Source organism: Poecilia formosa, unplaced genomic scaffold, assembly GCF_000485575.1.
Source record: "Poecilia formosa unplaced genomic scaffold, Poecilia_formosa-5.1.2 Scaffold244, whole genome shotgun sequence".
Lineage (NCBI taxonomy): Eukaryota > Metazoa > Chordata > Actinopteri > Cyprinodontiformes > Poeciliidae > Poecilia > Poecilia formosa.
In genome coordinates this window covers 279951-291299 of record NW_006800183.1, presented here as the reverse complement: position 1 = coordinate 291299, position 11349 = coordinate 279951, and the positions used below count along the sequence as shown (strand labels likewise).

At 37.6% G+C, this 11349-nt stretch overlaps 1 protein-coding gene across 1 annotated transcript in view; it reads right to left on the bottom strand.

The window, feature by feature from the left end:
• xkrx (XK related X-linked) overlaps positions 1–9756 on the bottom strand; it is a 17589-nt gene extending 7833 nt beyond the window's left edge. The window contains exon 1 of the mRNA XM_007569663.2: positions 8935–9756. Within this exon, the coding sequence (XP_007569725.1) occupies positions 8935–9284 (350 nt within the window). The 5' untranslated portion in view covers positions 9285–9756. The remainder of the gene's footprint in view (positions 1–8934) is intronic.
• Positions 9757–11349: the final 1593 nt, after the last annotated feature.

The window sequence follows — 11349 nt, the reverse complement described above, 5'->3', positions numbered from 1 at the left end:
GCAGCCGTGCATGCTAAAAGCCGCAGCCGTGCATGCTAAAAGCCGCAGCCGTGCATGCTAAAAGCCGCAGCCGTGCATGCTAAAAGCCGCAGCTGTGCATGCTAAAAGCGCAGCCGTGGATGCTAAAAGCGCAGCTGCACCAGACGCCACTAACAGCCGCAAACGCAGTTCAAAGCTGCGGCCGTCAGGAGGTCCATGCAGCTTTATCTCCAACGTGTTAATGAATGATTGTGAACTTTGGGCCGAACCGTCTCTGGCCCAGCTCCAGTGGGAACTGTAAGTCTGCAGCCCCCGTTTTCCCTCAAATGGATATTATCAATCAAAAAACACAGAGTCAGGAAATATTTCTGCTTGTTTTCACAAAGTCCAAACTCACATTTCTCCCTTTCCAAGCTCAGATGACTAACGGAGCAAAGCAGAGCTCCTTAAAAATAAAACAATGAAGCGTAAATTCAACTCGCAGGTCGAACTCTTTCCCTCGTAAAAACAGCTACGCCCAACAGCACCGTAAATTCACTGTATCGATGTAAATGAATCTGTTGACAAACCAAAGTTCAGAAAGTGGAGCAGATTTGAATTGAACAAAAGTCTCCACCTTCGTCTTCCTATGTGCAGAAACAGGTAATGCCACTTCGATTACATGACTGTCCTCTGTCATAGCAAAACAAACAGCTAAAAAAATAAAGCAGTTTTGCAGTATTCTAACAAAGCATGGAGAAAGATCAGATGCAGTTTTAAAATGAGCAAACAAAACATGCTAAGCTGGTCTAATCACTTCGATTTTGTTTTTAAAGGCAGAAAATTCAGCTTTCAGTCCTGTGTACTCCGATACAGCTAAATAAAGTCTTGTGAAATTTAATCAAAGAATCAGCCAAGAGGTTTCTGATCATTTTGGAGGAGCTCAGTTTGATTCGCTGCGTGTTGACAAAATATGTATGGTTAAGTTCACACAGCAGGCGAATGCGACACCCAAATCGTTTTATTTTGCCCATATACAATGAAATAAAAATAAAAAACAATGTGTGAATCATGGCTCTCACAAGCCTCTTTTCCCAGCTTGTTAATAGTAAAGTTAGTATCAGTCCATAGACAATTACTGAGTCGTTTTTTGTTTTAAATATCGGAAATACTGTCAAACTAAAAGGTCAGTGACCTGGACTGACCACGCCGTTTTTTTACTTTACTTTAAAGCAGTTGTAAGGCAAAGTGCTGGAACCGTAAACTGCTACTGTGTCAGTTACTCAGCAGGTCGTTGCTAGGTAACCAAAGAATGAGCGAGTTGCTAGGTAACCAGAGAGTGAGAGAGTCAGTTGATTCCACCAATCAACTGACAAGTTTAGCAGCTAAACAAGCCAAACTTGTTTAGCTGGTTGTGAAAGTTTAAATCAGAATCACTTTTATCGCCAGTATAGAAGTTTGCAGGATAATAGAATGTTTTGATGCAATGACACAAAAAGAAATAAATAAAATATGAATATGAAAAAGAAAAGTAAGTATGCATGTCCAGAGTAGCAGGTGGATGAAGTGGCTGTGGTGAGCTACAAATAGTTGGTCTGGAAAATACAGTACTCAAGAGGGATGAATAGATGTTTTTTAGATTTGTGTGATTTTTAAAAAAATTTAACATTAATTTCACAAACAATTCTGTATTATGAAGAATTTCAAACATTTTGCTGTTTTGTTGCCATATGTGTCATTGGTTGAGCAGCTAAAGTTATTGGTTTATTGTGCGACCCTACAGAAACGGCAGTTTTTAAAACGTTGTGCTTTCGTTTACCAGCTTTGTTTGTCTCGTTATGATTTTGTGACAATACTTTCGGCTGATTGGTGAATAAACATTAAAATCGATCCATAAATGTCTCCATTCATTATTACTTCTGGGAAAAAATGCGCCGCTGTGGCGTCAAAGTTCTTCTTCTGTGCATGTTGGAGTCGCTTCTGAGTCAAAAAACGACAAAGACCTCTAATTGTGGTCACATCATTCAGTAGTATCAGCAAACATCAAGAAAAAAATTGAGCATCAAGACTTCCTGTGTGAACCTAGCTTAAGACATGGTGGTGGAAGCATCATGCTGTGGGGGATGCTGTCCATCAGTGAGAGACAAACACTTGAGAATGGGGTAGAAGTTCACCTTAGCAGACAACCATAGCTGCAAAAGAATGGTCTTAGATGAAAGTATACTCATGATTGGCCTAGTCAAAGTCTGAAGCTAAATCAAATTGAGAATCTGTGGAAAATGTTCATGTTTTCAGAGTAACTGAGCTATTTTGGCTTAGAAAGTGCAATAAATTCAATCCAAAATACTTCCAGGTGTACAGTGAAAGGTGGTTGTAGGAATATGTTTACCGTATTTTCTGGACTAAAAGTTGCTCCAGATTATGAGTCGCACCATAAAGAGGAAAAACACATAAAACAAGTCATGTTCATTTATAAATTATTAAACATGAGTGGGATCATGGTGATTATATGACCCGGTGACATGTCAAGCAGAACAATGAAAAAAGGGTGAATATATTCTAGGAGATACGGTGCTTTTTAAGATTTTATGTGGGAAAAAAAAGGTAAAAATGTAACATTCGTTTCACAAACGAGCACTGCATTATCCAGAATTTCAAAGAGTTTTGAAGTAAAAAAAAAAAAAAAAATTAGCTTGAAGGCACTGCTTTAGCTTCCACACCATCATCCTCTCTTTTCAAGAGGCCAGATGTTTTTGTAACCGAGGGAAAGATGTGGCAGCACAGCAACACGTGTGGGAGGGGCACATCTGTGTCGCCCTTTCCTCCACACAGGAGGACTTTTCGGACTTTAATCTGCAGGAATGGTTTGATCTTTGTGACTAACTCATGCTAAATCATGACTCGGCATGAAAATCATGTGGACATTACTGTATCATGCTATTAGGCAAACACAACCTCAGACAAATGACAACCCATGATCTGATCCGCTCCAAACTGAAAAATAAAAACAGGAATAAAATGCAGAAGGAAAAACTCTGCCCTTTACTACCACCATTTACACAGAAATTCAGCGTGTAAGCAGCTGCTGCGTTTCTGAAATAAAAGCACCACGTTGGCTGATCAGCAGCAAGTGTAAACCCTGAAAAAGCAGAAGCGGTGGCAGTTTGCTGACCTGAAAGTTTCATGCGTGTGGGCATTCAGAGAAAGCAGCGTGTTCTTATCGCAGAGGAGCGGCCGTTTCTGCAGTTTTGGTTTGGAACGGTTTAAAAAGGTTACCTTCAAAACATTTGGATGCCACGGGGAAAACATTCCCCAAGTATGAGATGATTAATAACAGTTGTGGATGTTCCCAAAAGTGGATGAGCCGGAAAGTTCGACCCACGGCCAGAGCGCACGCAGCTCTGCAAAAACAACAAATCTTAAGTTTTTCTCTAGCTTCTAGTGCAAATATCTTACTGCAACCAAAATAAAACAAAACTAATTTACAAGAAACTTTTCAGCAAACTATAGGAGCTTGTTTTAAGTAAATAATTCCTTAGTATTTATGGAAATATAATATTTCCACTGGCAGATCATGTGTAACAAGAGGAGAATGTCTTGTTCGTCTTATTTCGAGTGTACTAACATCTTTGCACTAAAAACTAGACCAAAATACTTGGTAATATTTTCTGCTTTTGAAGTAGTTTCTAGTGAAAATACTTTAGTACACTTGAAATAAGACAAAACTAAGTTACACATGACTTTTAGCAACATGTAGGTTTTTTAAGTCAGTAATTCCTTAATATTGAATTTAAAAAGTATCAGATCCACTGGAATTTTATTCCACTTGTAACAAAGACATTTTTATATGTGTTAATGGCAACATCTTGACTCCTAACCAATATTAATGAATAATTACTTTAAAACAACCTCCAACAGTTGGATTTATCTTATTTCAAGAGTGCCAGGATAATTGCACTAGAAACTAAAAGTGTAGAAAATGCAAAACATCCCACTTGTCACTCCTAGATGTTAGAGTTCAAGGAAGTAAAACAAGGAAAAGGAATGAGCAAGTCTGGTTTGTTTAGACAGATTGCAAGGAGGAAGAAATTACAAAATGGGTTTGGATTGCAAAATACAATCTGAACAAACCATGAAATTTCAAGATGTTTGAGACTTTCAGTCCGTCTATGTCACAAAATCCAAGCAAAGTACATCGAGGTTTGTAACTGTAATGTCACAAAATGAGAAAAATGTAAAGCTTTTTGTCTCATGACAGGCAGCATTCGAATGAAATGTGTGTGTGAAACAGCTGAGACTTCACTGAAACTGGACCAAAACCAGCAAAGGTAAAACAGACCGAAGAGAAGAAACGTTTTCCAGAACCAAATTCAGATCTGAAGCTCCCAGAAAACAAAACTATGAGCATAAAAGTCTCAACAGACAATATGTTTAATATCATACATGCTTATATAAACTAAAGATGAGTGAACAGTTAAATGGTTACAGTGAAAATATTTTTTATTTATGCAAACAGCTAACGATTATTTTAGTAATCTGGTATTCTGTAGATTATTCTGATGATTAATCGGACAAAAACATTGACGCATTCACCAGGTTTTTCATTTGGAAACGTATGCCTTTTTTTTCTACAATACTAGAAATGCATTAAAATCCAAATAAACAAATTAATTCCTTTTTAAATAGGGAAAAATAAACATTGACTGAAATTCAGTACGTTTAGCCACTTGTAGCAAATGATGCATCTGCAGCTAAAGAAAATCTTTTACATCAACATGTGAAAAGCAGGCTTTTCTGCTTGATTTAACATCAACACCGAATAATAACGGTTCATTTAGCTGTCAAATTAGGACAGACTTAACTATTTTTTACAGAATTTGAACCAGGTGAAGCTAAAACTTTGCCACTTGAGGAGTTCTAGGTGGAAAATATTTACAAAGAAGTTTTTTCATCTTAAATTCAAAACGTATAATTTTTTTAACAGTTTTGTGCTAATTACTGCTCCGAGTCAGTTGTTCTTTTAGCAAATGGCCTGTTTTAGAGTTATACTAAATCTGTTGACGATTATCAGGCCTGTCACAATAACAAATTTTGCTGGCTGATAAATTATCCCAGAAGTTTTTGTTATAAACAACTATAATGTTGCTTTGAGACTAATGCGAAGTAATGTAATGGTAATGGCATAATAATGCAACTGCCCCATCTCAAAGATCAATAAAGTTACATTTCTAATATTTAACATTGTAACCAGAAAACAGTTTAAATATTTAAAACAAATAAAACAGAAACAACAAACAAAACGGACACTGAAGTCTCTAAACAAAATTATCCTTAAAAAGTTGAGACTAATGAAGACTATTGTCATCCAGTTTTTGGTAGAAAGAGAAAGAGACATAAGAGAAGCAATCATGCAATTGGAAATTATTGATCTCATTTTAATTGACCATGCAGTTAAGTGATTTATTGCTTACTGCGACAGGCTTAACGATTATTTCAATAATCGATTAGTCACGATTAATCATTTCGGTCTTATTTTTATTACTCCAGAGAACGTTGTTCAACAAAACCTTAAATCATGTAACTTTAGTATCGACAAACAGCTGACCCGATCCAGACAGCTGTCTACATCAGGGATGTCCAACGTGTGGCTCGGGGGCCATTTGAGGCCCTTTAGATAATTTTGTTTGTTCACTTGCCTCCACATGCACAAAACAGATGAAAATAAATGTGTTGTTCTTATTGGCCCAGTTTTATTTATCAGCCGATATCAATGTTGGTCCCAATATATTTTTTATCTCGAGTTTATTTAGTATATTACTGAAGAAATAAAAAGGATAAATGTCTCAATAAATGCATTTTTACAGTTTTAATTATGTAAAAATATTAAGCCTCTGAATTCTCTCGACATGACAGTTTTGGCTCCAATTCCCAAATGTTTGGACAGAAATATGTGGGTCATACACATGAAGGACAGTTGGGACACAGGGGAGCTATGTAGGTTACTCTGACAAAAAAGAGGCTGCACAGCCTTTAATTCAGACCATGATGAACGGTTAACCCCATAATTTTCTTAATTTCAGGATGCTCGGTGTTGTTGCAGGTTTGTTTTCAGAGCCTCCACAGCCCATCTGGTCTGTTATCTGCTGCAGGAACAATGGCTCAGAGGAAGTTATTATGATGATGGATCATTAAAAAACAACTTCAGCAGCATCCTGTCAGGTCTTTAAGATGACCTTGCAGGGCCGTAATGTTCTCCATATCCACTCGTCTCCCATTAACCTCCATGATACGCTAATGGAAAGTGGAAGCTGTCCAGTGCGGACAACAGGATGCTCCCTCAAACTCTCAATTTACTGAAGGAAATGTAGCAATACTGCTAAAATTACTAGCAGCAGTATTAGCAGTCTGAGGATTAACTAGCATGTGCTACATTTTACCTCATTAAACCAATTTTTAAAGGTGATCCATTGTGCTTCCTTGAACAGAGCGGTACAAATCATGTTCTTGACATTTTTTTCCACAAAATTATTCTTAGATAATGAGATTTTAGTCTGGTCAGTTCTGTTTTAAGGCTTGTTGTCACTTTAAATCCAGATAAGCTGCCGCTGTCCATGCCCCACACTCAACGTTTACACTCACAAGAGAAAATGGCTGCAAACAGATGCACAATTATACAACCATACATCTTTGAAAAGCATAATTAGAGGCTCCTGCACATCCAACAAGAATGCAGAAAGTGGTTTCTGAATGGTAAGTCAACAACAAAACTCTTGGCTTTTCCAGCGGCCATTGTACAGTGAATACAGAGGTAAAACCAGCTGACCAAACGTGTTGAAGCTTTGTTTGGGTCAGAGGCATCTTCTGATTCGTTGCAAGCTTGACTGCTACTGGAGATCACAGTATCACCATCCACAACTTAAAGATACGTGAATGGGTTACGACGTTTAATTTATCTTTGAGATGAATAAAGTATTTTTAAGTGAACTGAATTTAGACCTGAGCTTTGACTATGCCTTTTAACACATGAATATGCTTTAATATATTTTTCCACACATTTGCTGTATCCTCTACACGATCTATGGCAAACTGAAGATATTACTTTGTATGGGTTTCTTGTTGACATTTTCTTGGAATGAATGACTAAAATTTGTCCTGTCCGCAAATTCAAGCTGTGGCTTTCTTTATTTTCAATTCATATTTAGGCACTAATCTGTGTTTTTCTGTCACCTACATCTCAAAAAAAAGAGAAAAAAAAGCACATTGAGGTTTGAGACGTGTGTTTAAATTCAAATACTTTCACCAGACACTTTACATGGACCCTCGTAAATGCTTTTAAATTTTCTTTGCAAATATTTTTTGGAAACATCCAATCATGATGAAAACTTCAAATCAACAAAACAAAGCAAAGCAACTCAAAAGCCCTCAACAGCTCATCTAATCAGGAAACCAGCACAGATTAGGTTTGAGGTTAAACCGTGAACACGTCATTCCTGTTTTCTGGTTTATTTGAATCAATGTGGTTATTCTGGTCTGTTCAAATTATTTTGAATCTTTTCCTGGTTCCTGGTTGTTTGGAAAAAAAAAAACAAACAAACAAAAAAAAAACATTATATTTAACATTTTTAATCATTTATGAAACAATTAATCATTTTATGAAACAATTAATTGAGTTAATCATAATGAATTGATTGAAATAATCAACCAACTTAGTAGTTAATTAATTGTCAACTGGAGTATTCAGACACAAAAAGGTGGTTATATATTTGATTATATGTTCATTTGCATATTTAAATATATCTCTACCATTCCATAAAAAGACTTGTGACAATTTTCTTTATCCGATTAATTGATTAGTCGTCAGAATAATTGATTACTAAAATAACTGTTAGTTGTAGCCCTACTCTATTTTTCTATACACGATTTATTTTGGTTATTTTTCCAAATTTCCTGAGCTATAGGAAGTTTGAAATATCATATAGTGATATAGAAATAAGATAAGTGACTCTTTGGGCAACTAATTCACGTTTGTTATTCAAAAAGTAAAAAAAATGAACAGATTAACAACATATGCATGTTCAAAGTTTTGCATATAAATTATTGTTTATTTGTATCTTAATACAACTATAAACTTGTATATGAAGGCTTAAGTGGTTAAATGAAAAATTTGCAGAACGTGTTTGTTTTTTTAAATCCAATTAATTGATTAGTTGTCAGGAAAGTGTTAGTTGCAGTCCCACATTCATGTACATTGTACACATACTTTAAGGGGGCTTTTGAAGAGTAAATTCCTGTTATTTTAAAATCTGGTTTGGCTGTTTTATGTCGTTTCTCAAACTTCCTGAGCTCAGATTAGTGTCTCTCTGGGAGACTAGGAGTTTGTTGTTCAAAGCTTAAAAACCAGGATAACCAGCAGATACATGTTCAATGTTTGCATTATTCTAGAATTACGTCGTTCAGAGTGGCAGCACGCTGGAGTAGATCTACACTTTCATTGATATTTTACTACTTTTTTTTTCTTTTTCAAAGTTTTCTTCCTGTCTTTCTGGGGAGAAATTAAACTTTTTGTTGGGAACCGTTCCTTCTTGTTTTGTATTCTGTGTAATTGGCCAGATTTTTGTCAACATTTTTCATACTTTGCTATTTTGCCATGACGTGAAACCATAGCAACAGGGTGGTTTACAACAGGAACTAGCTGAGTAACAATGGAAAAGCTGAAATACTTTTTTAAAATGTTATTTCACTTTGGGAATCAATACAATATTTTTGAATTTTTTTAATGATTATTTGTTTATTTGCTTCAGTGATTAAACGGAAAATCTGCAGAATAAACCAATTTTTCATCCGATTAATCGATTATTGTCAGAATAAATTAGTAACAGATTAGTGGGTCTTTGGGCTAAAGACTAAAGTTTAAAACCCAGAACAACCAGCAGATCCATCATGTTCAGTGTTTTAATGAAGCCCCCTGTTTCCCACCTGATGAGCGGTCCAAGCTGCAGGAGGTGCAGGAGCAGGACCAGCGGCCGGTCCCGACCCACGTCCCGGTGGATGAAGGTCAGGGTCAGCTGGATGAGCACAGCGGGAACCAGCATGAAGACGATGGTTAAGCTCATCCAGAACACATCGTTGGTCTTGTGGTAACTTTTGCAGAGAATGCAGGCGGTGATTAACTCTGCGCAGTAGAGCATGGTTGTCCACACCACGCTGAGTGGGGGGTTCACCCGGTGGCGGGGGGACTCCACGATGACCCCGTACTCCTCCCGGGAGGAGCACCGCTCCATGTCCGTGATCTCGCTGCCCTGCTCCTCCATGGCCACCTCACACATGTCAGTATCAGTTTCAGCAGCAACAAATCACAGATAAATTGAACTCCGCAGCAAAAACATCACTTTTTGCGGCATATCCCTTTAATGCGCCGTCGCTCCCAACTTTCCACCCAGTCGATCATTGCAGGTGTCTCATTGTGTTCCGCTCCACGGTTCGGCTGACTCACAAGCAGTCCGCCCTCAGCAGGGTTTGATATACCGTCGAAGAAAGCGGGGAAAACGCCTCTTCTCCCGGATCAGATCTCTCTCCGTATGGGCAGCGTTAGTAGTTCAAAAAAGTTCAGCCCACGACGCGTACAGTCGGGCTAAATCCACAGAAACTTCCACGCCGGTGACAGTAACCCACAGAGACACAGAAAGAGCCCCAGCCCACCGGGTTGTGGGTGTTTCTCACACCGCATTGTTGCTGCTCAAGCTGGGCTGCGTGTTGTTACTGTTAATTCATCTGCTGCGTCAAGTCAACCGTAATGGCGGAGGCAGAACGGAAATACGACCTCCTTTCAAAATAAAACACAAATCGACCCCAGACGCTGGGTCAGCATCATTTAAGACCGGCGTAACACATCCTTACTTTCGAGAGAGGGGTCCAAGTTGTTTGCCAAGTGCTACCGCCATTTTTTTTTGGTTGCCTCATTTTATTATTTTCCATTTATTTGTTTATTTATGTTTATTTGATAGGGACAGACACAAAAACACAGATCAAAAACACAGTTAATACGCAACATCCGTTCTTAGGAGGACCTTAAATAGTTGATTAAAGGTCGACTGTTAAAGGTCTGAACACTAATTTCTCTTTCCAGATTATATTTCTCAGATAGGTCGACCATTCATTCATCCATTGTCTATACCCGTCCAAATGCACAAGCTTTGCAAGCTATTTAAACGGGAAACTCGTCATCACTTTAACCCACGTTGTTCCCCGGCGAACTGTTAAGGAGCGGAAACTTTGTGTTTTAAAGGTTTGAAACAGAGTATAAACTTCTACTAAACCTGATCTGAACTCTTTAATTGAGCTGTAAATGTTTCTTGTTTCTTACTGGGCCTCTCTTTTGAGTAAATTTGTAATAATTTTAAAGCATAACGTTGGTGAATGGATGTAGATCCCGTTTCCGGTTGGAATTAATGGGCTATCCACTCGTTTTGAGTTTCATTTTACACAGATGACGTGTTGATTCTAATGAAATCTGGTCTGAAATCAGACCTGTTCCTGTGAATGTTGGAAAACTGTTTCGTAAGCTGTGTGAAACGAGGTGTCCAGAGAGCGGAGCTACTTACAATATTCACATAGTACGTGAGTTTTATTTAGTCTAGCACCATCTAGTGGTCAAATTAAAACCTAACGTGTAAATGACAAGCCAGATTTCTATAAACTGTTATGGGAATAAGTTTTTGGAAACGAATTAATTTTTCAACCACTTGACACATTTTAACCATCTATTTGCTAGTGGAGATCAAATCTTTCAAACTGAATTATTCCACCACCACCAAACAAATCAGGAAATAAAAGAAATAAGTGGAAGATCATATTAACCTCCACTCCTTTCTGACTGCCAGGGTCTGTCCTGTTCAAATTAAAGTAGTGTGAAGGACAGGCAAAGAGAGATCAGTTTCCTTTCCATTTTTAGTTTCTCGCAGCAGGGCGGGCTTGGCCTTGTTTTAGTGTCCTACAGGCCTGAACAGGTGCAGACTTCAAACTGAGAACGATACGTCAAACATTACAAACAAAGACATCTAGTCATTATTTTTAAAGAATGAAATGAAAGGATCCTGTTTGTGGAGGTACAAATTCAAATTTAGCTTACAGGTGCCTGATTTACTGAAACATTTCCAATGCAAATCCTTTTCCAACAGCTTAAATAAGAGTTAAAATAAGCTTTAACTCTGATGAAAGTAGCTTAGAACAGGTTCAACTCAGCTTTAACTGAATATATATACATCACAGTTTAATCAGATCTTAGGAGAGATGATCCGACTTTGACGGGGTTTGCACATTTTCAGAAGACTTGTCATTACACTGCAAAAACACAAAATTTTACCAAGTTGAAATAAAACAAAACTAGCCAAC